Source organism: Copadichromis virginalis, linkage group LG8, assembly GCF_057382275.1.
Source record: "Copadichromis virginalis isolate Kocher_CV1m ecotype Utaka linkage group LG8, C_Virginalis_male_GT1.1, whole genome shotgun sequence".
Taxonomy (NCBI): domain Eukaryota; kingdom Metazoa; phylum Chordata; class Actinopteri; order Cichliformes; family Cichlidae; genus Copadichromis; species Copadichromis virginalis.
In genome coordinates, this window is record NC_140625.1 from 16,066,741 (window position 1) to 16,094,362 (window position 27,622).

Consider the following 27,622-nt stretch of genomic DNA (forward strand, 5'->3'; position numbering starts at 1 on the left):
TCTAATTTTCTCCACCTTGTAGAGCCATGACAACATCTATGACGATCCCTATCAGCCAGAGGTTGATTCTCAGCGAGAAGCTGCATCTGCTGGTGGTGGAGGAGGAGGGGGGGGAGGGGGCAGACGTCGACGAGGCCGAGACCATTTTGCCACCATCAGGACCGCCTCACTGGTCACCCGTCAGATCCAGGAACACGAGCAGGGCTCTGCACTGAGAGAGCAGATGTCCGGGTGAGGTCACAGTCGTGAATTGTTGATGGTGTTACGGGACAATCAAAACAAGTGTATTTGCACATGTTTTTGAACTTTATACAAATAAAAGAAAACAAAGGGCTTCAAATGCTTAGTTAAGTAATGCTTGGTGATTATTAGCCATTAGGTAACCGTGTTTCTCCTCACAGGTATAAGCGAATGCGGCGTCAGCACCAGAAGCAGCTGATGGGCCTGGAGAACAAGCTGAAGGCCGAGATGGACGAACATCAGCTGAGATTGGACAAAGAGCTGGAGAATTTGAGGAACAGCTTCTCAGTGGAAGGAGAAAAACTCACCAAGAAGCACCAGGGTATCCTGGAGAAAGAGGTGAGCGAGGATCACAGAGAAATATAATAAATTCAAATATACGTGATGAATATCAAACAACAGTGTGTGGTTCTGATACTCACTATGTTGTTAGTCTTGCTAATATTAGTCAATACTTTCACATTGCTCAGTGTACACATGCCTGCTTCATATGAAGTTGATGATCTTTCCAAAGTGTAGCAGCCACTGAGAAGTCTTCATTCTCTCACCAGCATACAGAGAGTTGTCTCAGTAAGAGCACTGATAAGACTCAATATCACTAATTGTGAATGTTTTTGGGCTTTTATCCTCCAGGGAAAGGCAGTCGTGTCGGAGGAGAAGAAGTTCCAGCAACACATTCTGACGCAGCAAAAGAAGGAGCTGACCGGCCTGCTGGATTCCCAGAAACGACAGTATCGCCAGCGCAAAGAGCAGCTCAAAGAGGTGCCTCTGAGTTTTGTCATATTATGTTTCAACAAATATATGAGTGTCTTCTTTTTCATCACTCCACTTGCAATCGGTTCATTTTGACGGGTAAGTATAATGCTGCACAAACGGCGAGCCGAGCTAAACGCTGCTGTTATTCTTCAAGGAACTGAACGAGAATCAGTCAACGCCAAAGCGGGAGAAGCAGGAGTGGTTGGTGCATCAGAAGGAGTGCCTGCAGCAGCGGCAGGCTGAGGAAGAGGCGGGTCTGCTGCGGAGGCAGAGGCAGTATTATGAGGTGCAGTGTCGCCAGTACAAGAGGAAGATGCTGCTGTCACGCCACAACCTGGAGCAGGACCTGCTCAGAGAGGTACTGTTCTTAGTCCTTTGAAGCACATTAATATCATTTTTATTTTGATATTGTTTTATAATATTTATAAATGTTAAGACTTTTGCAATTCATTTTGTCATCTATGTGTAACAGTAATGCACAAGCAAAATATTAATGGCTTGGAAAATTAGGTGCACTCAAAAGTTGTTGCAAAAGTTTTGCATGTAGTGGTCTTTTATTTGGGAACACTAAGGTTTATACCTAATATCTAGAGAAGGATTTATTTTTTATATATACAGTGGGGCTAAAAAGTATTTAGTCAGCCACCGATTGTGCAAGTTCCCCCACTTAAAATGATGACAGAGGTCAGTAATTTGCACCAGAGGTACACTTCAACTGTGAGAGACAGAATGTGGAAAAAAAAATCCATGAATTCACATGGTAGGATTAGTAAAGAATTTATTCGTAAATCAGGGTGGAAAATAAGTATTTGGTCACCTCAAACAAGGAAAATCTCTGGCTCTCACAGACCTGTAACGTCTTCTGTAAGAAGCTTTTCTGTCCCCCACTCGTTACCTGTATGAATGGCACCTGTTTGAACTCATCATCTGTATAAAAGACACCTGTCCACAGCCTCAAACAGTCAGACTCCAAACTCCGCCATGGCCAAGACCAAAGAGCTTTCGAAGGACACCAGGAAAAGTATTGTAGACCTGCACCAGACTGGGAAGAGTGAATCTACAATAGGCAAGCAGCTTGGTGTGAAAAAAATCAACTGTGGGAGCAATCATCAGAAAATGGAAGACATACAAGACCACTGATAATCTCCCTCGATCTGGGGCTCCACGCGAGATCTCATCCCGTGGGGTCAAAATGATCATGAGAACGGTGAGCAAAGATCCCAGAACCACACGGGGGGACCTGGTGAATGACCTGCAGAGAGCTGGGACCAAAGTAACAAAGGTCACCATCAGTAACACACTACAACGGCAGGGAATCAAATCCCGCAGTGCCAGACGTGTTCCGCTGCTGAAGCCAGTGCATGTCCAGGCCCGTCTGAAGTTTGCCAGAGAGCACATGGATGATACAGCAGAGGATTGGGAGAATGTCATGTGGTCAGATGAAAACAAAGTAGAACTTTTTGGTATAAACTCAACTCGTCGTGTTTGGAGGAAGAAGAATACTGAGTTGCATCCCAAGAACACCATACCTACTGTGAAGCATGGGGGTGGAAACATCATGCTATGGGGCTGTTTTTCTGCCAAGGGGACAGGACGACTGATCCGTGTTAAGGACAGAATGAATGGGGCCATGTATCGTGAGATTTTGAGCCAAAACCTCCTTCCATCAGTGAGAACTTTGAAGATGAAACGAGGCTGGGTCTTCCAACATGACAATGATCCAAAACACACCGCCCGGGCAACAAAGGAGTGGCTCCGTAAGAAGCATTTGAAAGTCCTGGAGTGGCCTAGCCAGTCTCCAGACCTCAACCCCATAGAAAATCTGTGGCGGGAGTTGAAAGTCCGTGTTGCTCGGCGACAGCCCCAAAACATCACTGCTCTCGAGAAGATCTGCATGGAGGAATGGGCCAAAATACCAGCTACTGTGTGTGCAAACCTGGTAAAGACCTATAGGAAACGTTTGACCTCTGTTATTGCCAACAAAGGTTATGTTACAAAGTATTGAGTTGTATTTTTGTTATTGACCAAATACTTATTTTCCACCTTGATTTACGAATAAATTCTTTACAAATCCTACCATGTGGATTCATGGATTTTTTTTTTTCACATTCTGTCTCTCACAGTTGAAGTGTACCTCTGGTGCAAATTACTGACCTCTGTCATCATTTTAGGTGGGGGAACTTGCACAATCGGTGGCTGACTAAATACTTTTTTGCCCCACTGTGTGTGTGTGTGTGTGTGTGTGTGTGTGTGTGTAGACATATACAAATACACTTTATTAACTGAGCAAGTGTGAGCACATCTAAAAAGTTTTGTCAGTTTGCTGAAGCATTCAGATGTTTAACACAATGCCACGTAGGAAACACAACAACAATCTTAACCCTTTAAAACGGGTCGGAGCGGGCACGCTCCGTTTTGCGCAACTACTTTTAAATCCCGGTAGCACTGCAACCACGTAAGCTAGCGCAATAATGTTTTTTTTGCATATGAAACTGGAGGAGTTGTACTTACATCTTATGCCATCAGCTTGTCCTCGGTCACAGTTTCCTTCCACATATAGCTTTGCAAAAACTGCATAAAAAGCATTTGCAGGAACAAAAACATAATATTCCAGAAACACGCTTTGCCGATCCGATCGGCTGTTTGTAACACTTCCTATGTCCATCAGCGCGAACTATCGCATGTCCGCCATGTCCTGCCCGAAACCGGAAGTGACGTCATTTTGCGGAAATGTAGGTTTTTACCATCAGGGCCTCGTGAGCTTATACTGGTGTTTTTAAAAGTTATGTTTGACTTTATGACTTTCTGTGTCGTTTCTGGGACGCTTAGGACTCATATTGCACTGCTGGAAATAGTTTATTTTGATGCATATGATGCTTTTTTGCAAATTTACACTATAATATTTATTTTCGTTTTTCCTGCAGTATATAAAAATTGGTGTATTTCAAAAATAAAACTATGAAGACACTCAAAATAAATTTTCTGTGGTGGGAAACTATTTTGTGCAACTTTTTTGTATTTAAAGTTTTGAGGGATAAGCCTCTTAAATTTCTCTAACTAGAAATATATGTTAAAAAAACGATTTTCAAATTATTATTTTTTTAGTTTATTGCAATTTATGTAATTACTATGCACTTAATGCAGACATATTATTAAAATTTGGGCTATAATGTTGTATTGATGTATATCAACTTGAAATGCTCCAAAAAATGGCACTACAGCATGTAAAAATATAAAGTAAGCTCTGGTGGACTTGGTTCTATGGTAGGTCTTAAAGGGTTAAAGAAGTAAATGTTGCTGCCATCAGTCTGGGAAGGGTTAGAAGGCAATCTCCAAACAACCTGCATCCATCGCTCTACAGTGAGTGAAAAACATTGTTCCCAGGACTGGACGCCCCGATAAATTCATCCCAAAGTCAAACTGCAGTATTTAGAGGGAGTGCAAAAAACCATCTCAGACTCTTCAGGTCTCAGTTAGTATCAAGTATTAAGTTCATGACAGTACAATTAGAAAAAGACAAACATGTATGACTTTTTTGGAAGAGATTTCAGGAGAAGGCTTCTTCTTTCTAAAAAGAACATGGCAGCAAAGCTTTGGCTTGAAAAGCAGCATCAGAATAAACTACAAGACTTCTGGAAAGTGAGACTAAAGTGGACGTGTTTTGCACGGCACTACATTTGGAGAAAAGCCAACAGCACAAACACCTCATACTAGCATATGATTTGGACTCGTTTTTCAGCGACAGGATCTCAGTACCTGCAGTCACTGAGTCATGAACTCCTGTGTATCTCTAAGTATTCTAGAGTCAGATGAGTCCGTCTGTCTGACAAGCTTGGCTGAAACTGGTTCATGCAACAGGACAATGATCCCACGCACAGCAGCAAATCTACAACAGTATGGCTGAAAAAGAAAATAATTTTTTTGTTTGTTTTTTTTTAATAAATGACCTATAAATTCATACTTTTTAATAATTGTAGCTTGATACAAGAGATCCTTTGGTGGCTATTGCAGGTTTCTGTCCTCCCAGTATTACAAATCACCTTCTGCATCTTTTGTTTGTTTTTTTTCTTCTTCTCCTTCTTCAGGATCTGAACAAAAAGCAGACTCTGAAGGACTTGGAGTGTGCCATGCTGCTGCGTCACCACGAATCCACCCAGGAGCTGGAGTTCCGCCAGCTGAGTTTGGTGCAGCGTACGCGGGCCGAGCTGATCCGCACGCAACACCAGACGGAGCTCACCAACCAGATGGAGTATAACAAGAGGCGTGAGCAAGAGCTGCGTCAGAAACACGCCGTGGAGGTCCGCCAACAGCCCAAGAGCCTCAAAGTGAGTGACAGCACCCAGAGCCAGGGGTCTCCCGAGGAGGGAAAGAGCGAGCCGACAGAGGGGCCGAGCGGCAGCTGGGACAGCGAGGGAGGGGGGGAGGAGCTAGAGGAAGAAAAGGAGAGCGAGGTGGCGGCGAAGGAGGTGTATGATGTTGGGGATGAGCTTGATGGAGTAGTAGATGATGAAGATGAAGTTTTTAGCAGAGGGGTAGATGAGGTGGAGGGTGTGCGTGTCGCTGTGGCTGAGGGGAAGGACGAGGTAGACGAGGAGGGAAGTAAATCAGAAGATGTAGTTGAGTGGAAAGTCGGTGAAGAGGAGACAGAAGTCAGGGAAGTAGAAGGAGTGCAGTGGGAGTACGAAGAGGATCATGGTAACTCTGCACGCATAGAGACCGAAGAAGAAGAAGAGGGCAGGGGTGTAGCTGACGGTTGTCCGTCGGAGCTCATCTTGTCCTCGTCCCCAGAAAAGAGGCGGCTGCGTGAGCGAGACATCGATGAGCTGTCAGAGTTTTACTTCCCTGACGCCTCTGAGGAGCTGGAGCCCATACCCGTCTCACCCCCACCCGCACCCCCTGCCCAGACTTCTCTCCCCTCACTCTTCTCTCACGGCATCTGCCTCCTCCTCTCCCTCTCTGTCGCTGCGCAGCCTTCCAACCTCACTTTGCTGCTGCTCTCCATCTTCCTCCTCTCCCTCCGCCGCTCTCCACCCCTGCCCTCGGTGGCATCCGTTCTCCTCTCTGCTGAGCTCGCCTTCTTGGCGCTCTTCTTCTCGTACCTTTTCCTTCGTTCCTGCTGTTCTCTGTCGCTTTCCACCTACCTGACTCTCAGCCTCTGGGCCAATGGCCTCTTCAGTTTAGGGCTCTCCATCAGTTTGGGGATTTATTACATCCCCATTATTTTCATCTCAGCCTCCTTCCTCAGCTCTCCCTCCATTTTCCTTTCCCTCTATTTGATCGTGGTCCTGATTGTCAGGCCAGCCCGTGATTTCTTCCAGCTCGCGCCCCGCAAAGTCAACCGCCTCTGCATGCGCGTCCTCTTCCGCCTGCCTCGGCCACTGTTTGCCATGTGCCAGTCGGTGCTGGGCGGTATGGCTGAGCGTAACCTTTATGAGATGTTTCCTAAAGCAGGCCGCAACTGGGGCGTTCGCCAGTCCAAAATCCCAGTTCCACTAAAGAGCCTGGCCTTGGAGTATCAGGCTCAATGCAGGAGCACCTCTCTTGTAGCCAAGGGCCTGCTGTGGGTGAAGCGTTTCGGCAGACGCCCCCTCGGCATCTTGGCAGATCTAGCTAACTCGGTAGTGCTAAAACTAGCCCGGCAGGTCGTTAAAAAGCTGCCGCTCAGGGTCAGGATAAAACTCCAAACCCTTGGCATCTTGAAAAAGGAAATTCCAAGCAGGTTACCGCGCCTGCTGCCCCGGGAGGTCAGAGAGAGGAGACAGAGGGAGAGGAGGAGGAGAGAGAGGGAGAGACAGAGGAGGGAAGAGAGGGAGAGGATGTTTCGTGAGGAGACGAGGTGGGAGTGTGGATTGAGACGAACTTCATCGGGACGGTTTGTCAAGGGGAAAATTCGGCCGTGGAGATAGCAAGAGTGAGACATGTCGGGAACATTTTGGTGTGAGATTGTGTGAATGTGTGTGTGCGAGCGTGCGTGTGTGTGCACGCCATTGTGCAGCCATTCATTGCGTGTTTGGGCCACATTGTCTCCTTTGTTACTCAAACTGGTCACATTTTTAAAGATGAGCCGTATTTAACCCACACACTCGTATGCACACAGAGGTTTGTGTGCGCTGGCTCCAGAAGCGTGTGTGTGTGCGCACGCACATAACAAGCCATATTACTGAATGAGCTGGCTCGAGCAACTTGAACAAGCTGTCGAACCCACAGTTGCTGAATGAAACCCAGTGAAGTTTTAATATTTCATTATTTTTGCTTTTTGTAAAAGTTCCTTTAGAAGTTTCTTTAATTTTTATTATTTTGCTCTTAATTTGTAAGACAGATATTTTTTTTTATGGTTATTTTTGAGACCGTTTTTTGTGCAATCTTTTGTTCTTCTTCATAGTTGTCTTACTTCACAGGGTGCGCTGTTTCCTCAGTGCTTCGAACAAATATTAGAGTGTTATGTAGCTCAACGGCTGTAATATCTCTCCCCAAAGCACAAAGTACTGTGAAAATGAAAGATCGTCAATGATTTCACTAACATCAGCCTGAACACTAGCTCTCAGCCGACTGAAAAGTGCAATAAACCGCTGAGTGGTGACGTCTCGGACCATCGTGAGAGCAGAGAGGAATAATTATTAATATTTTGGTCTTAAATGATTAAGTATGGGGCCATTTAGCTGGAACAAAAAACATATTCAGTTGATCTAGAATACGTTTATACATTATTATTATTATTATTATTATTATTATACATGCAGCTAGTGAATACATCATCTAGATTCTAGTTGGATATTATGACTATTATGTTTTATTGCATGTTGTGCAATAATCTTGTTATGATTTACCATGTAAACATTTCGCTCGTAGTAATGGAATAAGAAGTGCCTGCTTTCAAGAGTCTGTTGTGAAGTGATATCCTAAATCTATAGCGGAAACATGAGGAATCAGGATAATCAGGATATGTTTTTGCATAGTGAAAGTATAAGAAACTGTTTAATATTTCAATGTAACTCATTTAATATGAAGCCATATAGACAATCTTTTGAGGTAGAATTATAGTAAAAAGATTGAAACTACTGAATGTGAAAAATGAGGCGGAGCAGGTCGAATGAAGAGAAGGCAGATATCTGATTCTATCAATATTTTGTTTTGCACTGTGTTGAAAGGTATTAAAGAAATACAAATATCTATGAAAAGATCGTTTCAATTTTAGCTCGTGAAGCTTAAAAAATACACCCATCGCAACTCCACTTCACCCGGCCTACGGGTTCAGCAAACCCAAAGATAATTGGACAAGCTGAAAACCAAAATGTTTGAGCCTTTTAAAAAAAAAAAGGAAAAAAAAAAGACTGAAATGATAAGGAAATGAACTTTCTGATCAGTCAGTTCATCATTTCAGCTCAGCGTCAGTCAGACCAAAAGAAACCCACGGTTAATTCTGCTGTTTGTGTCTCTGCTAAACGCCAAAATCCTTTGAGTTCATGTAAATGAAGCCGGAGCAAATTCGTAAAATGCGTTAGCGCTTAAAAAGGCAGGAATAAAGAGCTTTGTTTGTGTCGCCACATGTGAGCTGTTTTTGTGGAGGGACGGTACTGAGTAGGAAAGCTCAGTCTTAACTGTATTTTCACCCAAAGAAAAGGAAAAAATGTGTTTTGGGTTTTTTTTTTTTTTGTTGTTGTTTTTTTGCATCTTGCAATTCGAGCTTTAAAAGAAAAGTTTCAATCAATGTTTTATTTGAATGTAACTTGTTCCTTTTGTGTATGTTTACATGTCTGCATTCTGTTTTGTTGTGACACTGAGTGTTTCCACAGAGTTATATCACCTTGAGTTTTTTTTTAATATATATATTTAATTAATGCAGTATTTATAAGAGCAGTGCTGCATTGTGTTGGGCAGACATTTCGTCATCCTTTTATTCTCATTTTAGCTGCATGAGTGTTGGCATACTGTACAGCCGTGTGCTCGCAAGCATAGAGAAACATTTTGTCATACACAAAAATAAATTCTTTTGTGTTCAAATCATTGTCTTGTTTGTTTTTGATTTTTTTTTTTTTGTTTCCATTATTATCATGTCTCCATTTGCTTACTTTCTTCCTTATCTCACTGCGCAAAGAATCCTTTTTACCTTTTTGTTCATTCCTCCTGTATCATCACACATTCCTGTTGTCGTCTGTCCTCCCCTTTTTGCCCCATTTATAAGCCACCAAAAACATTATTACCAAGTATAAACATAAAATTGTGATTATGACTTGCAAATATTTATGGGATTAAATGGCGATCGTCTGATTCGACCTGACCCAGATTATGCTCGAGGTCTGGGCCGTTTGTTTAACAGCAGAGTATTGATCAGGTTTTAGTGAAATGAGATCAGTCTTTCTTGGACATGCAGTACATGAAAACAACTCTTGATTTATTATCGCCTGACAAATATACAGAAAGGCTCATTCTTAAGAATAAACATCAGATTAAAGGTCCTAGAAAGTGTTTTTACATATATACATTTATATACAGTGCTTTACAAATGTATCAGGCTGCCTGTCATTAAAACAAAACAACTTTAAGTCCATCAAAACGTGTTTAAAAATTACTGAATTGATGTTGTTATACACAGAAATTTGAGTCGCCACACCGGATGTGTCTCCGAGAAGTCTGAAATTAATCAAGCATAACATTTAACCACTTAAAAGAAATTTGGCACCTTAATTAAACAATAATGTGCTTTACTATTAACTCCTGCCTTTTTCTTTTGAGTAGAATTAAAAATGGATAGCAAAATAATTATATTTTAGCATTTAAAAATATTCATTTGCATTAAAGAGCTCACACATAGGGATGATTAACAGTTACAGGACCAGATCAGGTCACCACAAAATGTTAGGTTATGACAGCAAAACCTTTTCCTACCTATTTAGAAAGTGTATTTTACATTATTTATTTAAGTTGCATGCGTTCATGCTTTGCCTTGGATCAGTGTATTACATTTTCCTTGCACACAGCCTTTAACTTTGCCCCAGTAAGTCATCGGCCAACGTGATGCTTTAATCTATTTCTCAGTACACTAAAAATAAACTAGTTCCTTGGACTTTTGAGCAGACTGTGTACTGTGTGTTTCGTCCAGCTGCTGGTTTATGTGAGCACCTGAAAAAGTTCACAGCGATTGTGTAAAATCACCAAAGCAGGGCTTAAACTTTGCTGCTCCCTCGGACCCTTCTGATTTCAAGCACTTTCTTCAGAGGGAAATAATATTGACATAAGCAACAAGAAAAGGTAAATTTATTTAAATAAAAGAAGCCAAGTCATCTCATTAAGACCATCGCAGAGCTTTGACTACACTGGAATTAAGTAGGACTTCCTTATATGTTTATTTAAATGTTATAAATCCAACCTCTTAAATATAAATGTTAATCTAAGATGCAGACATTCATCATAAGAATGTGATTTTTAGACTCAGAATTTAGATGATGTGCGTTTTAACCATCCAACAAGTCTTCATAAACGGTAAATCTCCAACATGTGTTTTCATGACAAAGGACATTTCCTTATGTGGCTGTGATGGTGTCATCCAACAGTTCAGCAGGTGTTTACACTTTAAATATGTAAAATGTTTGACACGTCTGTCACATCTGTCAGCGTGATCATTTCTACAATCAATAGGAGCACTTTAGCCGAGCTGCTTCCATCTTTCTTCTGTCTCCTTCAGTCCAAAGAGCTTCAGATCAAGCGTCAGTTCCAGGACACCTGCAAGATCCAAACCCGCCAGTACAAGGCCCTGCGCAACCACCTGCTGGAGAACACGCCCAAATCGGACCACAAGGCCGTGCTGAAGCGGCTGAAGGATGAGCAGACTCGTAAGCTGGCCATCCTGGCCGAGCAGTATGACCACTCCATCAATGACATGCTGTCCACACAAGCTGTGAGTAAGGCAAGGAGACGTCGTTCACTTCACACTCGCACCACACCACCAGCACCACTGCTGTGCCTGGCTTGGGGGATCTTCCTGCCTGCCTGTCTACCTGCCCGCCAACCAACCACCTCCTGGTCCCTCAGTGTTAATTAAATTTTGTAGCTTGTGATCTGTCCTGCTACCTGCCCCTGCAGTTAAACAGGTCCTTCCTCAAAAAAACATCCATTCAAAGTAGGAATATTGAAGAGAGGAAAAAGTGATGACAGCTTTGTGAGAGGTTCAGAAGATAAATGTTAGAGGTTCTGCTATAGCCATAAATTCAGGGCTCTTATTCAGCCACATAAGAGTGCTATAAACTCAGTTTATCTTTATCATTTTATATAAACGTATCACTTTTCCTAAACGGAGTGTAGTAATTGACTAAACTCTGAATCAATTTTAAGCCATATTGTGTAATTAGAGCAATAACTTCTAACTGGCACTTAGGTAAAAATCAGCTGTGCCAGGTCGTGTTTAATTTTTAATTGAGGCTGTTTGGTCAATGATGAATGTGTAATCAGCGGACCATAAAGTCAAGATGTTGCTGTTGTTGGACCACAGATGAACTGTTCCTTTATCATCACAGCAAATTATGAACCATGCACCAGTAAAATCATAACACAGTTAAACCACTAAACTTTCAGTCTGTGAATCAGTTCATCTAAAGTGTTTGAATAGTTTAGCCTACCCTGGGGAAATAAGAAAACCTGGGAGGCCCAACAAACAAGTGATGCCCTGGGACTCCTCAGCAGATCAGTCCGGCCATGGCCCAACAAGGTCTTTTTCCCACATGCAACACTGCAAAGATCCCACCTCTGCTGTGCTTTGTTTTCCACTTCACAGCTGCAGTGACTCCAGTTTAAGGAAAAAGAAGATAATTAAGTGAGGCTTAAATGCCCCATGAATCACAGCAGAACCTAACATAAAGTTTAAATGTAATTTAGACTGATTTAAACTGCTGAAGCCTGCGACCCGTTCTCTTGTACATATTAAGCAAGAAATGAGCTGATTGATAATAGACAGGTTCTATTTTTCACTGTGAAAGGTGCCCACATTTTCTAAGCCTGTGCCTCCTTAATCACTTTCAGACCATCCTGTAAAAGCTTCTCTCAGTCAGTCGCCGGCCTCTTAGTGTCGGAGTCATTCACATGTAAATCCTAAACTCCTAAATGAATGAAACAAAGTAAGAAGACGATGGGACGTAACAAAATGTCTCTTGGATAACATGATCCTCTGCGCTGCTTTAATTACCTCGATACGGAAGAGCGCCACGTCGGTCCGCTAAGCCAAATCCCCGCCGCCCTTGTTTGTTCTACTCATGCTGCGACTGCAGCTAAAGTCTGTTTGGGACGGTTTCCCAAACACTGATTAAACTTATAATCCAGAGGTCAGGAAAATATATATTTATCTGTCTGTCATCTGAAACATGAGCCAAACTATAAAACAGACATGACACACAGAGGTCGAAGCACTTCAACACTTTGAAGAAAATATTCTTTTATTGATTTATTTTGGAATATGTTGAATATGCACACACGCTTTTATTAACTTCCCAATCCTTTCCCCTTTTCTTTCCTTGCTCTTCTAACCTTATGAACACATGCAAAGTGATTCCACCTTCAGATCTCTCTTGGTTTGTTTTTTCCACTTAAACACTCCTTTTTCTCTTCCTCTTAGCTTCGACTGGATGAGACGCAGGAAGCGGAGTACAAGGTGTTGCGGATGCAGCTGCAGCAGGAGCTGGAGTTGCTTAACGCCTACCAGAGCAAGATCAAGATCCACACGGACACGCAGCACGAGAGAGAAGTCAAGGATCTGGAGCAGAGGGTGTCCATCCGCCGGGCCCTGCTGGAACAAAGGGTTAGAGCCTTTTGTCACTCGTGTTCAAAGTAAAGCTTCTTAGAATAAAGTGCAAGGACCTCAAACAAGCAAACAGAGAAGATCCCAGACAGGTGTAGCTCATCTTTTCACTAGCACATTGAATGATAAATAACAGTCGCTGACGACTCCAAGAGGGCAAGATGTTTTTGGTGTCCGTCATCCAAAGTTCTCCTACAGGCCACATTTGGCCTCGACTTGTGCCCCTCCCTGATGCGTAGTCTTGTTGTCTCGGTTTAGCCACCTTGCACGGGCCAAAATTCAGGCATGTCAGGACTTTTGAGTCACATCTGAGCCAAACGTAGCAAATAAGTGCCAAAAATAGTCCAGATTAGGCTCAGATCTGTCTGCTGTCTGGGCACCTTTAACACAGTGTCCCCCTGCAAGCTGTTTTTGGAGCTTTATTTAATGACATAGACCTCTGTCTGTTCTTCTATGGAAAGTGGAAAGAGGTTGTTGTTTGTTTTTTTTAGCTGGAAATAATGGAGGATTGTGTAGCTATTAGTTAACAGTTACAATCTAACGCCTACAGTTCCTCGTCACTTTTATTGATATCTCACAATGACATCTGGGCAGCTCTGTCTACGAAGGATGATGATAAAAAGCTCTCCATGTCCTCAGACTGACTGAAGAATCATAGACTGTACATAAAAGATGGATGTAGTCATCCAAAACAGGAATCCAGTGAAGATGTGTCTTAACCCTGCAGTCTTTATAACAACCAAAGAAATCTGTGGATAAATTACTCCAATTCTAACTTGACCTCATTAACTTCATTCCTGGTTAGTTTATGGTCTGAATCGCTACTTTTAAGTACTTTGTTTTTATTAATGCAATGATTGCACATGCGTTTTTTGTTAATGTTTTGTTAGATCGAGGAGGAGATGCTGTCCCTGCAGAACGAGCGCTCAGAGCGTATCCGCACCCTCCTGGAACGGCAGGCCAGCGAGATCGAGGCGTTTGATGCAGAGAGCCTACGTCTGGGTTTTAGCAACATGGCGCTGACCGGCATTCCCAGCGAAGCCTACCCCAAGCAGGGCTACTCCAACGTGCCGCCCTCCAGCTCCCGCTCAGCTGGCCACTGGAGTCACGGCATCCACCCGCAGAATGTGCCCTCGCAGCAGCTCTCCCGCCGCAGCCACAACAGCAGCGGCGGCGGGGATCGCAGGGGCGAGTCCTCCTCTTCCTCGCACGGCCTGGGCATGGCCCTGGGGCTGGGCCGGGAGGGGAGGGAGATGCACCACTCGTCGCGCTCTTCCGCCTCTTCTTCCTCCTCCTCCTCCTCCTCGTCTTCCTCCCACCACCAGCGACACCACCTACCCCAGCACTACCACCACCAGAGCACGCCACAGCTCTACCGCGAGCGGGAGAGGGATCGAGATAGGGAGCGGGAGAAGGAGAGGGAGCGGGAGTGGGCCGGAGTGCGGGGCTCCGGCGGCGACCTGGCCCACCCACACCCCCTGCCCTTCTCCCATCACCTGCCCTCGCGCTCCTCCTCTCAGTCCCTGGCGATGCTGCCTCCCCCGCCCCCTGCCCCTCCCTCCATCTCCGGGCCGTCCTCCTCCTCTTCTTCTTCCTCCTCCTCGCAGGGGGGGATTTATGTCGGAGGTGGAGGCGGCGGTGGCAGCGGGCTGGCAGTGCGCGGCGCCCCCAGCCTGATGGCCCTGAGAAACAGCCCCCAACCTCTGAGGAGAACGGCGTCCGGCGGGGGGCCAGGAGGTGCTGGGGGTAGCGACGGCGTCCTGAGCCGAAGCACCTCAGTCACTTCGCACATCTCCAACGGCTCCCACCTCTCCTACTCTTAGACAGCAGGCGTTAAAACAGCAGAGAGCCCGATAGGAAGAAGGGTGGGAGTGATTTAGGAAGGTAGCTATCACAGGCTGCATCTCAATACTCTCAGCTTGCCACCTTTCTTTCTTTCCTTCCTGGGCTGATCTCAATTCTAAACTCTTAACACAAAGGATTTAGGGACGTCGCTATTTTCTCTAAACGCACAGAAGGTCAAAGAGATCAGAAGCAAAGAAAGGACAAACTGACATTATTGAGCTGCACCCTGCCTCTTTAGACTCAGGGTGGGTGGAGAGGTTTCCTTCCATTCCCACAAGTATCAAAGAGGAAGGGAGGGAGGAATGTAACCACCTGTAAAATCATTGGATTAGGGTGACATTAGGTAAAAAAAAAAAAAAGACACTTCTGTTTAATGTTTTTATCTTTGTATAAAAGTGAGATGAGGTGCGTGAAAGAGGGGACGATTAGCAATTTTTTCCCTGCATGTGTCCTCCTGGAACTGCACAGAGAGAGAGAGGGGGGGGATGGCAGCCATGTCTTCTTCTATGATATTCTTTGCTGGAATGGAGAAAGAGCGAGGACGAGGGAGGAAACGAGGGTGATGTTTTGTTGCTTGTGTGTGTACTCGTATGTAGTTCGTAGTAGTCCAGATATTATCCAGCAAGCGCCCATAAACTGGACGCGCCGAATGGGCAGAATGCAAGAAGAAAAATTAAGGGGGGGTTACTCTAATATCCAGACTTCTGGAGTTTGGAAAAACATTTTTTTATTGCTTTAAACATTTACTTTTTTTGTTAATTTCTCTCTTTTTTTGTATTGTGTATTTAAAAGAAAAACCACACGCGTAAAAAAGTTGCTCAGAACGTCACCAATGCCTTTAAGGGGTTCTTAAAGGGATGTCGTGCCATCTGAATTTTTTTTTTTTTTTTAAATTTGACGGCTGTGAGGTGATTCAAAGCCGAATACAAATAACACGGAATGTTTGTAAAGTTAAGAGACTCTTCTTCAAAAAAGAGATAAAAGAAAAAGGAAAAATGGGATGAGGAAAAATCTTTATGTGGAAATGTACAAATACATATGGAGAGAGGGGGGGAAACACATAGCTTTCTGGCATCCATGACGTATTGAGTATCTAAACAACATAGGTGTCTATGGGAGTCACTCCAATTGCATGAGATAGATGTGCAAAGAAGAAAAAAGAAAAAAAAACATTTGTAAAAACATGACGAAACACATTTGAAATGTATCGTACCTGTCCCGAGTTTCACTGGCATTTAAAATCACTCGTCCCACATTTGGTTTGTTTTTGGATCTTTACTGTACATATTTATGGGAATATTAAAGAAAAAAACAATAAAAAAACAATCATTTGGTTTTATAGAGTAACAAAGATAATGATAGTAATTTTGATATATTCAAAAACGACTATTGAATTTCAAGATTTAGAGTGACAGCTCCAATTGCATTTTCTATAGGTGTCAATATTACCATAACTAATCCTGATGTAAGTGTTGTTGTAATCATGTTCACGGTTATTTTTTTATTTTAATTTTTTTCTTGCGATAAGCAAAAAGGGCCCACTTTTGGCTGTGTAACAAAGAAACAAAAAAACACAAAAAAAGGTGATAAAACTGTTGTCAGGTGTGGTGTGTTCAAGGTCTTAATGATTATTAATAAGGGATTATTGATAATTGTTAATGATTTATTTTGTATGTGTGTCAAGCGGTAAAGTCTAGTTATATTACCACTTCTTTCTTTTTTTTCATTTTTGGACTGAATTTCAGAGACACTCTTACAACAACACCCTGCTATTCACGTGAACACAGACCTCTTCTGGACTCTCATAGAGGAAAAAAAAATTGGCCACTGGAATGTAAACGCTGGTTTTCCTTTTTTATTTGTTTTCAGGGTAAAGTTGAGAATCTGACTGCTGAAGGGTGCAGCATGCAATCAGTATGTTTTTAAAAAAAAAAGAAAGTTTTAAAGTGTGCGGAGGAGGAAGTGAAAGGACGGGCCTCGACCGAGCTGCTGTGGAGGTGCGCCCTCTGGTGCCGGCACAGCAGCAGTGACAGCAGCAGCCCGTCCACACGGATCAATAAGACCCATCAGTGTTTGGTGTGACGCCCACAGAGGGTCTCGTGGGCGGACATTTACTTGAAGAAGATCAGAAATAACTTTTTTGTTTCTGTTTTTTTTTTTTTTTTTATTATTATTGTTACTTTATTTAAAAAAATGGAAAAAAGGATAATCACCCTGCTGTTTGTATGACTCAGAAACACCAGCTCAAGACAATTCCCTGTATAACCTACTACTTTATGCTTGGTTGGAATCTCAGTGCATGCATAAACTCCTTATATAAACTAAGACTGGTGGATTGGAGACGGCCGTTGTGTGTGGGGACATCAGTGTGACTGTGTTTTTAGACCGGCTGTCAGGGGTTTCGGTGAGAGGCAGGGGAGTCTCGGTTCCCGTGGCGAGCCCTGGATGAAGGAGAATGAGGATTGAACACATGCTCGGCGGTGCTTTGCAGAGATTTTGGGGGGAGGGTGTTGAAATTCTTATTAAATATTCAAGTCAAGCAATTCCAAGCTTGAGGAAGGAGAGGAATAAGGGTCTTAACACATGTACTGGAAAAGAAATGGGGTGCTTTAAAAAAGTAATTTAAAAAAAGATAATAAATTGATATTAACACATTAACTTGTCTTGATTTAATTTTTGGTTTTCACGTAACTTTTAAGTATCTGAAAAACGGGCCTAAATGATCTTAGTTTCAGTTTCTAAAGTGTGAATATTTTCTGTTTTTTAAGATATGGCAAAGAACATCTGTCAGTGTTTTTAAATATTTTTTAGGCAGTAGGGGGCTGAAAATATGGAGGACCAAAATTTAACTTTTGTTTTTAAATGACTGTAACTAAATTGGTATCATCAGTTAGTCTTTCAAATGACATGTTTTTATTTGCGTTTGAATTTACCCATTTATTTATTTAATGTTATTTATCAATGTATTTTTATTTTTTAAATAAAATCCAAGTTTTCAATGTAATTCCTATGTATCATTTTTCCAATTTTAATATTTACATTCTGCAGTTAGTCTTTATATAGAAAAAGCTCAGGTTTTTGCTGATCAACAAACCTTCTAGTGTAATGATGGCACTGTTTTTAAATTGGACAGACCATACATATATGTGTGTATGTATATAATATTATTACAAATATTTATTTGTAATAATATTTTGTTACAGTTTTTTAATTTAATGCATTTTTTTCATTGGCATACTTGGTCCTCCGTATGCCCAGTTAAAGTCCCCCTCTTTAAAATTCAGGGTCTCATATTGTTTTATTCATTTAGACATCACTAATTATACATAACTGAAGATGGACCCTTTATTCTTACACTTACCAGTGATCCTAGTGATTTTCTGGGCTCCTTAGTTTAAAATGAAATGGTTTCCCTATGATGATGACGCAAACTTTTCTAATTATCTATAATATATTCGTTTTATAAAAAATAAGTCAAGTCAAATATTCAAATCCTTTTAATTGTTATTTTTCCTCCTAAGCAGACAAATGCTTCGCTAAACAATTACTCTCGTCCATTGTGTTCATATCCTGAGCTGCTATTTGTCCTCCACTGTATCTCTGACATCATTAGCCTGACTGGGAGGATCTGTGCGCACTGCCCTTTAAGATGCGTCTGTCATCGCTCCGTTAATGGAAAGTCACTCCGGCTGTTTTCTGCGGTGCAGATCTGTTCAGTAAGGGCCTGGCTGGAGGAAGGCGGGGAGAAAAAAAACACGCACGAGTGGATTTTGTGTCGGCCGAAAACCCAGGAAGGAAGCGGGAGAAGGGACAGGGCTCCGCCGAGAGAGACGGAAATGAGAGGGGGGTGTCCAAAGAGGAAACCCTATCCCTTTAAGAGCAAGTGGGACATAGCGGTGCGAGAAAAGGAGAGGAGGGGGAGAAGAAAGAGGAATTAAAAAAGAAAAGGAAGAAAGAGACAGGGAGGGAGGAGGGAGAGCGGGCGATAAAAAAAGAAAGATGACATCCTCGCAGCTGAACGGCCGAGGTGGAGCGATAGGCTGCGGCCCGGCGAGAGCGCCGCTCGCCGGGGTCAGGGCTTGAATCCAACAGCGAGGCTTCGACAAACACCCGATTGGCCTATTTGGGGGGAAATCGGAAAAAAAATATTTGGATTCATAAATTAAAAACAAAGCATGACCTGCTGTGCTGCCAGATACGTGTGTTATAACCCATATTTGTTCTTTTGCGTAAAAATACGCATTTATTTCACGCAGGTTGGCTTATTGTTTGTTGCTAAAGTGTGATACTGTGAGATGCGAGGTTTTTTGTTTTTTTGCTTCTTTTTTTCTGGAAGTAGTTTGGACTGTGTGATCCTGCGCTTCAGTGAGACTGCTGTTTAAATTAATTAAAGTTAGAAACCAAAGTCAAAGAGAGAAACGGGCTGTTATTGGCCTGGCCTGCTCCACCACTGCCTGTGTACCGCAGCGTGCGTTAGTCAACAGCTGCGTGCATTTTAATCGTCAGCACTAGGCTACCTCAATGAGAGAAACATATTTTTGCAGACGGCTTTTTTCGCGTTTTTCCAGAGGACCCGGGAGCCCGGCGTTTCTGCTGCCGGACAGGCGGCTGTTTGCGCCCCGATCAGCGGCGGGCCGACCCGAAGAAAGCGATGCAAAGACCGCTCTCCTCGATCTCAATCCAGAGCTGACTTTCTAATCTCCATCGCTGTGGCGCAAAATGGATGCTGCTTGGAGCAATTTTCTCTTCCAGGTAGGCCTCTCTCTTTCCTCTTTGCTCTGCTTTCACTTTAACAGCTCGCGTGCTGTCGCGCAGGCCTCCCCCTCTCTCTCCCTCTGTCTGTCTCTCAGTGTGGGTCCACAGCTGTCCTGCAGCCCTCACTTCTTGCATTTACTATGCCGCACTCTTGGAGAAGATATAGCTGTGACTTGTGTTTACATTTGGTGATGGCCTTCTCCTTTGCTTCTCCAGAGTACTCCCACTCAAAACCAAGTGGAGGGGAGCCTCCAATCAGAGCTCTTGCCAGTTCATACGAGTTCTCCCCAGACCCCACCCACAGAGCACATAGCACAGCCTCCTTCAACTGTGGACACCACTGCTCTCAGTGAGGAACCTCTGCCTGGTAAGGGGACACTGCACTCTTAAACACCTGTGGAGCTGAGAAAAAGTGTTTGTGAAAAGACCGGACACAGCGAGGCAGATGATGGCCACAAAAATTTGAATCTCTTAAAATAGCCGAGTACTTAAACGTGCAAATGCAAATGGCAGCGAATGAACCACTTGTGTGGTCTAAAAAATGTAAAAAGTGTACAGGTCACTCTCATGGATTATCAGGTACAGGTGAATGACACAGTGTAGAGCATCTCAGCATCGCTATGACAACAGCATGAAGAATATCAACTCATACACTGGTGATCAGAGCAGGATTGTGTAGTTTATGAATAATGTGTATTTATTTTTGCTATCATAGAAAGCAACTAAATTTCTTTAATCCTACCAAGCCTGAGCCATGAAGCTCTTCAGCACATCGTCTTCACTTGTGTGCCAGCAGAAAAATAAGAAATATGGAGCACTGACCACCACATCCCCATCTGTCACTCAGATAATAAGTCACCCTCCCAAAATGTGAATATTTTCGATTATACGTGTCATCTGTGGTTGATAAGAGAATATCTTTGAGGTTTAGAGTGTCTGAAGAACTCATTTCTGAATGGACTTTAATCTCATCAGAATAGTTAATGCAATGGTTACTATAGTAACAGCCCTGCGCAATATATCAATCATATCAGCCAGTCATTTTAATAGCTAACCAGTTAGTTATGTAAGCTAAAAAAAAAAAGTTTAAAAATCTTTTTCTATTACATCTTCTTATGATGGACTTTTCTGCTTTGGATTTTTTTTTTTTTTTTTTTGGACTAGTTGACCTTCCAGAGGTTTATATTTAGACCGGCCACATACACTGTATGTATCTGTTTTCCTGCAGGATGCCTTAAAGGATCATATAAAGCATCAAAAGTTAACATCTTTCCTTCTTTCTTTCTTTCTTTTTTCCATCATCTGTCTTTCCTCACACCTCCCTCGGCTCCAGTGAAGCCCGTGTCTCGGCCAGCTCGCGTGCAACACATCTGTGCCATCTGCAACAAGCAGTTCAAGAACAACTACAACCTGCGGCGGCACCAGTCGGTCCACACTGGGGTACGCATGAAGGACAGGGCCAGAGAGCAGGCGGAGGGAGCAAAGGAGAGAGCTGCCAGCCAGGTGGTGGCGGCGGCGGCGGACCCGTCGGCAATGGCGGTGGGGGCCGGAGGGAGGGCGGAGAGGCCCCATGTTCCCCTCTCCCTGCTGCACCTCTCCGCGCCTCCCCCTCTCGCCCCTCCCGGTGTGCTGGCGGGCGTTCAGCAGCCTCCCCTGGGTGGTCAGGATTGTGAAGGGGTGGCCATGCCAAACGTAATGGCTAGTGTTAACCCTCATGCTCCGCCTCCTGCTGCTGTCGTCATGGCCACAGGGGCGGCAGTACAGGTGGGTCAGGGCCTTGTGGAGATGGCTGTCGTCAACCCCGAACCTTCAAGCATGTTGTTTCTTAAGCTGCCTGACCGGAGGGATGGTTAAGACGTCTTCTCCCCGCAAGCAGCTGCCCGTGTGTCACCTGCTTTGTATTTGATTCAAATTCCCCAGTTTCTCACATTTTCCATAAAGCCCAGGAACAGAAATCCGTTAAGGGACCAGTAAATTCCATCCCAGTGTTTGGCACTGGTCCCTCAGTTTGAGAAACACTGTGCTTGGAAGCCTCCCCCATGCTCCCCTGCATGTTCTCTGTAACACAAACAGTGTGAAAGTGGCTAAATGTTTTGCACAAATAGTGAAAACTTTGCACAACCCACACTTAATTGGCAAAATCTCAGCGTGCATCTTGCATGGTTTCCACATAAGAAACAGGGCAGCCAACAATGAACGCATTTCTTTTCACAGTGCAGCAGCGAAAAGCTTAACGTCTGAACTCTGTAGTGTGCTTATCTTGTCTGCTTTGCCTCAGCGGCCCACGAACCCCAACCCCAACCCCGTGAGGAAGAACCACGCCTGCGAGACGTGTGGGAAGGCCTTCAGAGACGTCTACCATCTCAACCGTCACCGCCTGTCCCACTCAGACGAGAAGCCGTTCTCCTGTCCCATCTGCCAGCAGCGCTTCAAGAGGAAGGACCGCATGAGCCACCACGTGCGCTCCCACCAGGGCGGCGTGGAGAAACCCTACATTTGCCCCCACTGTGGAAAGGCTTTCTCCAGGTAATGCAGCAGAACGAATGTTCCCGACACACTTGCGGCACGTGAAGAATTTCCTGCTCTGACGTGTTTCTCTGTTCTTTCTCTGCTCCCAAGGCCCGACCACCTCAATAGTCACGTCAGACAGGTGCACTCCTCAGAACGACCCTTCAAATGCCCCGTAAGTCACAATTATCTCGTGTTTTATCTTCACTTTACTTTACACGTTTAGTCACTTCACTGTGTGCATAGTGTTCCTCTTACACATTGCAGTGCTTTTATATTTTCAGCTTATATATTGCAGACAGACACGAGTATATGAACAATGAGAATATTACCATGGAAACCGATGTGGATAAAGTACATATGTATCTTAATCAGATATGTAGGCATAACATTTATTTAACATTATTGTGAACATTATGCCTACATGCAGCACAACTGAAGCTGGATATTTACACAGGCAAGATCAGCATGTCTCATCGCACACTTGTGTGTTTATGTATATGTGCATCTACATGCGTCATACATAAAGATGTGAACTATAGATCTTTGAACTTTCGTTAACTTAAATTTGATAAATATTGGTTTATCAACTATATGATGACGAACCGTGACAGTAGAAATGATAAAACTCTTTCACACAGATACACACAGACTTATTAGACTGTGGATCACTCACACAGTCCAATATAAATATATATATATATAAATATAAATATGCAGCCATCATGACACTGAAGTTATGAAGTTCTCTTTTACTGTATCATTGTATGATCAACAGAACAAAATCTTGCATAACAATTTTTTTTTGCACTTATTGAGGGGTGAGAGTCTCTGTGCTGAGTGTAGTAGCAGTCATTACATAGTTCACGTGGCCCTTTAAACATACATAGATTTATCTGTTTATTTATTTATAAAAAATAACTTTTACCACTGCTGTTTTTTAATTTTTGTTATTATGATTAAGTAAATTAGCTTACCAACAGTACAAACAGACCAAATAATCATATGCTATGGGCATGCGCTAACTGTATAAAAAAGATGGAGTTAGCTGCTGACATCACAGTGGTTTGTGAAGCCCTCTTTGAAGTCTCAATTCTGACATCATGACTGTCACCATCCTGGGGGGGTTTACAGCCTGAAGTGAACATGTTTGGATAAGAGGGCAAAGTGCTAAGTTGCTAGCTAACGCAAGATAGCAAACAGATACCTGCTAATAACTGCTAAGTAAAGAATTTTACTCACCAAAACTGGAGCTTAGGCTTCTTGAACAGGCTGTTAGGTCCATTATCCACAAAGCAAAGCATAGTATTTGTCTGATAAATGCCCTGGAAATCTTTAAAATGTCAAAAGCACCCCAAAGAAATTAGCTGTGGTACAGTGGCGCTAACAGCTACAGCTTCCTCTGTCAGCATTAGCAGTGTGAACATTGTTTTGGACATATATTGATCCTGAAAAGGTAAAATAGCTGTAGAACCTAAACACTTTAAACAAATGTATTTCTTCTGTAAAGAAAGTCTGATGCCTGAAACAGTGCGTTAGCGACGAACAGTGTGCGGAATACATTTGTGGGTTTTCAAATATGTGCAGCTGTCACTAAGATTTTGTGGCGTGCAAAACATAATATTGTAAAACCTCACTTTAAAAATTGTAGTTTGCGAAAAGTTTTGCCATCATATTGTCATATTGCTTTCTTGTTTTTTCAGACATGTGAGTCCAGTTTCGCTACTAAGGATCGTTTGCGTGCACATATGATTCGCCACGAAGAGAAGGTGCCCTGCCACATCTGTGGGAAGCTCCTGTCAGCTGCTTACATCACAGATCACATGAGAGTGCACAACCAGTCGCAGCACCACTCATGCCATCTCTGTAACCGCAGTAAGTACAGGTGTTTTATTGCACTACATTCAATATAAATTGCATTTTGAGGGAAGAAACACGGACATTAAAGCAGACATAGCTTTAGGGATGAAACAGAGACTGTGGACTCTGTAGTAAAAATGTCAAAAACAAAAAGACCACAGTGCACCTGGCTTAACCTTTTTTACTCTTTTGTTCTTGCTTTGTGTGAAAGATGAAGAAAAAACAGAGAAAAGGATCATTTATCTTGCTCTGCCTGAAGAAAACAAAATCAATCTACCATCACCGCTATAGCACGCGCTTATGTGCTGCACTATTTCCTGGCTGAGTGCTGCAAATGCCTGAAGTCACAGCTGTTTGTTCAGCAGTTTTACTGCGATAGCAAACCTCCAGAATGTTTCAGAGAAAGAGTCCAGTGACTTTGAACGTGGCATGATTTTTAGTGCCAGACCTGAGTATTTCAAAAACTGCTGATCTGCTGGGATCAAAACCATCTTTAGGGTTTACAAAGAACAGTCTATAAAATATCCGGTCATGAGCAGTTCTCTGGATGACTGCGTTGAGCTGATAGGAAGGCAACAGTAACTCAGATAACTTCTTATTACAACCAAGTTATGCAGAAATAAAGCAGAGTATTGATTTCTCCTGCAACATGGTGGGGTCAGAATTTGGAATAAGCTTCATAAAAGCATGGCTCAGTCCTATGGCCATGAGCCATAAAAGCATGGTTCATGACTCAGTCCTTATATCAGTGGTAGTGATGGTGCACTGGTGCGTCAGATATTTTCTTGGCACACTTTGAATCTCTTAGAACAAAGTCTCAGAGGAATGTTTCCAGCACCTTGTTGAATCTTTGCCAGGAGTACAACCCAGTACTAGCAAGGTGTACCTAACAATGTGGCCAGTTGACTCTTGTTGCATAACACTTAACTGAAAAGTGTCCATATAAACTTCACACAGAAGGCCCCGGCCAGATGGTGGAGTCGAACTCGAGACATTCTTGCGGTGACAAGTGTATTTGTAAAATTTCAGACTGTTAACATGAGGTTCCAACATCAGTATTTGATATTTATTTAGTGTCCAATCACATTTACACACTCGTTCTTTCACTTATGACCGTTTACATATTTAAATATGGTATTATAATAACATGGTAGCACTGTGGTTGGCAGGCTTGGGTCAGGGGAGTCTTGCAAAAGAGAAAAAAATAAAACCTTGAGTTTTTAATTTGTCGTTTTATGAGCTTGCTGCATTGTTTTGTTTGTGCTTGGATCTCAATTGCATCATCTCTCGCTGAAGTAACGCTTCTCGGCTCTCTCCCTCTCGCCCATCAGGCTTCACCACACTGACGTACCTTCGTGTCCACGCTCAGAAGCACCACGGCCAGGAGTGGAAGGACAGCCCGGGGGGCTTTGGCGGCAGCGCCTCTGGCGGCATGCTCGTCTGTCACTTGTGTGGCGTCCACTGCAAGACGCCCACCCAGCTCCAGGGTCACATGGGCACCCACACCAACAACCAGGCCGCCCAGAACCCCGTCACCTCTAATGTGGCTGCCAGCAGCTCAATCACCCTTAGCAACATGGTGACAGCACCCACCGTCTACGTCACCGGTAACACGGTGGTGGACCTGCTCGTCACAGACTGCTCTAGCATTGCAGCACCGCAACCCCAAAGTTAGCAGTAGAGAGCTCATCAGCAATAACCCCTGTCCTTCAGCAGAGGGCAAGGTCAGAGACGGTTGGAGTTACTCGTAGATGCTGATCCGATTTTAGTTTTGTCACATCCCCACTCACGGGTAAGGTTAGGATGAAGAGTTGAGGGGAGATTAACACCAGTCAGTGCTCAAGGGCAGTTTAACCTCAGAGTTGCAGAGCTGAGGCACCAGAGAAAAGGAGAAAATGGAGGAGCCGGGGAGGAGGGCAGACAAAAGGACATTTGTAGCTGCAGGAGGTTCAGTGACACTAACGACAAACGTGGATGTGTTGTCCAGATATTTCCGAGTGCTCTTGTACGTTTAAAACTCCAATGAAGCTGTGGTATTGTGAGCATCTACTGTATCACTCTCCTCTCTCTTTCCTCTCTCTCTGTCTCTTCCCTCGACCCCGGCGTCGGCTGCTCTCTGCAAGCGCACCAAGTACTGTATGTATATCTCACACCAGCTCTGATCTTACCTCCATTTTGCAGCTCACTTACTAAGAATCCAAAAGGCTTGCATTTAAAATAAGTAAAGAAAAAAAGTAGCAGGGAGAGAGCAACTCCCAGAAAATAAAACGAAGAATCGGTTTAGAGGGGAGGTCGCGTGGATGGGTGCGCGGAAGTCTCGGCTCGACTCGCATGTTGGCTTGTATTTTGTTTTATTTCATTTGTTTTTTTTCAGAGAATTAACTTTTGATTTGAAGCGGCGATGATCGTTTCTTTAAGTCTCTTTGATTCGGATGTTTGTAGATCGGGACAGAAGACGGCATGCATTCGTGGGATGTACTTTATTCATTTGTCTCCATAAAGGTACAGAGATGACGAGAGAGTTGCGTTCAGCACCGTCAAGCACCTTAAACTTGTTATTGCTGGATTCTGTAAAGGATCGAAGTGGGTTTAAGATTTCTTGGATTTTTCTCGCTCTGAGTCTTCCTCTCTGGGTCTAGCCTTTGAAATTTAAAAAAAAAAGAAAAGAAAAAGCAAGAAACAACTGCTAACAAACACTTCAGCTTCTGACATGGCGAAATCTTGCACCTGAGAACTACCTTTTTGCATGAAAACAAGCTAGCTCAGTCATGCGTATTGTTAGGGAGCTGTGATGACAAAAGAAACTTTTCAGCAGTTCCACTAAGTAAGTTAGTTGGCTGTAAACAATAATATTTATAAAAGTGTTGATTTCATTCAGACATTTTTAACATTGTTGGCCATTCATTTGATTGTATCGCCACAGTCCTTTTGTTTTCTCTATGTACCAGTCCAATGAGTGAAACTTATGCATTAGATTTAGTCATTTAACCCTCTGTATAGCACATAATGTTTCGAACACGTCATTTTGCATTAATCATGTGAAGAATGGACTTTTTTTTTTAGTTATATTGTGGGTGATTGAGTGGTGTTGAAAGGGCTTCTAAAGTCACAAGTTGGAGTTTGATGACATAAGTCGGAATTTGCTGTAAACTAAATCCTGGTTTCGTACTGGAGCGAGTTTTCAGTTTTGTGTTGATACGTTATCTCGAGATTCATAGAGTTCTTTTCACCTTTTTTTTTTCTTCCTTTTTCTTTTCCTTTGGAAATACGTTCTTCCTGTTGAGAAAATTAGTGAATTACTACAAGTTAATTTTTAGCTTTTCTCCATTACATTAAGAAAAAAAAAGTAATACCTCTACTCTAGGATTCTGTACAGCTCTTGTGATACATCTTAATGCCTTATCGTACTCAACTGCATTTTAATTCTTTTATGATAAAATATTTCAAATCTTAGTCATGGATTCATTAAGAATATTAATGGGATGTATTTATATTTATATTTTTATATTTCTCAACAGTATGCATGTCTAAAAGGTTGTTAGAGCAAAAAAAAAATCAATGATGCTTACTACAGTCATAAATATTATGTTATTTTGTAGATGCAGTAGAGTTCATGTTATTATTTTGTAATTTGGACAATTTAAATTAAAAAGAGTAAATGGGCACTGGTTTGTGGGCTGATCCTTTCTCCGACCGTGTAAGACGATCGTCCATCCATCTCGGTCCCGGTGGGGCCTGGAGCCTCTTTCAGTAGATACTGAGTAAATGGCAGGGTACATGCAGGACAGGTCTCTACTCCATCACAGGGCTAACTCAGAGAGACAGGCAATCATTCACACCCCCGCCAACTAACCTAACGTGCATGTCTTTGGA

The 27,622-nt window shown here is 43.1% G+C and overlaps 2 protein-coding genes and 1 long non-coding RNA gene across 5 annotated transcripts in view; 2 read left to right on the top strand and 1 right to left on the bottom strand.

Moving 5' to 3' along the window:
• Positions 1-17,625, top strand: part of taok2b (TAO kinase 2b) — a 31,558-nt gene extending 13,933 nt beyond the window's left edge. The window contains exons 13-20 of one of the 2 annotated variants that reach the window (XM_085466175.1): positions 23-231; positions 402-579; positions 874-1,002; positions 1,151-1,354; positions 5,082-5,321; positions 10,679-10,891; positions 12,599-12,781; positions 13,672-17,625. In XM_085466175.1, the coding sequence (XP_085322301.1) occupies positions 23-231; positions 402-579; positions 874-1,002; positions 1,151-1,354; positions 5,082-5,321; positions 10,679-10,891; positions 12,599-12,781; positions 13,672-14,604 (2,289 nt within the window). In that variant the 3' untranslated portion in view covers positions 14,605-17,625. Of the gene's footprint in view, positions 1-22; positions 232-401; positions 580-873; positions 1,003-1,150; positions 1,355-5,081; positions 8,351-10,678; positions 10,892-12,598; positions 12,782-13,671 lie in introns of those variants that run through there. The other variant, XM_085466174.1, reaches the window with a different exon arrangement.
• Positions 161-23,424, bottom strand: LOC146703067 (uncharacterized). The gene is made up of 2 exons (XR_014921948.1): positions 23,132-23,424; positions 161-211 (listed from the first exon to the last, which is right to left on the bottom strand). It is a non-coding gene; the product is annotated as an uncharacterized LOC146703067 (long non-coding RNA).
• mazb (MYC-associated zinc finger protein b (purine-binding transcription factor)) lies at positions 18,300-27,414 on the top strand. 2 transcript variants are annotated; one of them, XM_085466176.1, is made up of 7 exons: positions 18,300-19,378; positions 19,598-19,748; positions 20,715-21,145; positions 21,660-21,907; positions 22,001-22,064; positions 23,593-23,764; positions 25,081-27,414. In XM_085466176.1, exons 1-7 carry the CDS (start codon positions 19,346-19,348, stop codon positions 25,422-25,424), a joined length of 1,443 nt encoding a protein of 480 aa, XP_085322302.1. In that variant the 5' UTR covers positions 18,300-19,345; the 3' UTR covers positions 25,425-27,414. The 2 variants fall into 2 exon arrangements, with proteins under 2 accessions (XP_085322302.1, XP_085322303.1); XM_085466177.1 differs by having other exon boundaries at positions 18,303-19,378; positions 20,715-20,821.
• Positions 27,415-27,622: the final 208 nt, after the last annotated feature.

What these genes read in the sequence shown, in the direction of transcription:
- mazb (XM_085466176.1), top strand. Translation starts at nt 19,346, where the DNA reads ATGGATGCTGCTTGGAGCAATTTTCTCTTCCAG. An exon ending in GGAGCAATTTTCTCTTCCAG is followed by an intron (nt 19,379 to 19,597) that starts GTAGGCCTCTCT and finishes TTGCTTCTCCAG; the next exon opens with AGTACTCCCACTCAAAACCA. An exon ending in AACGACCCTTCAAATGCCCC is followed by an intron (nt 22,065 to 23,592) that starts GTAAGTCACAAT and finishes TTGTTTTTTCAG; the next exon opens with ACATGTGAGTCCAGTTTCGC.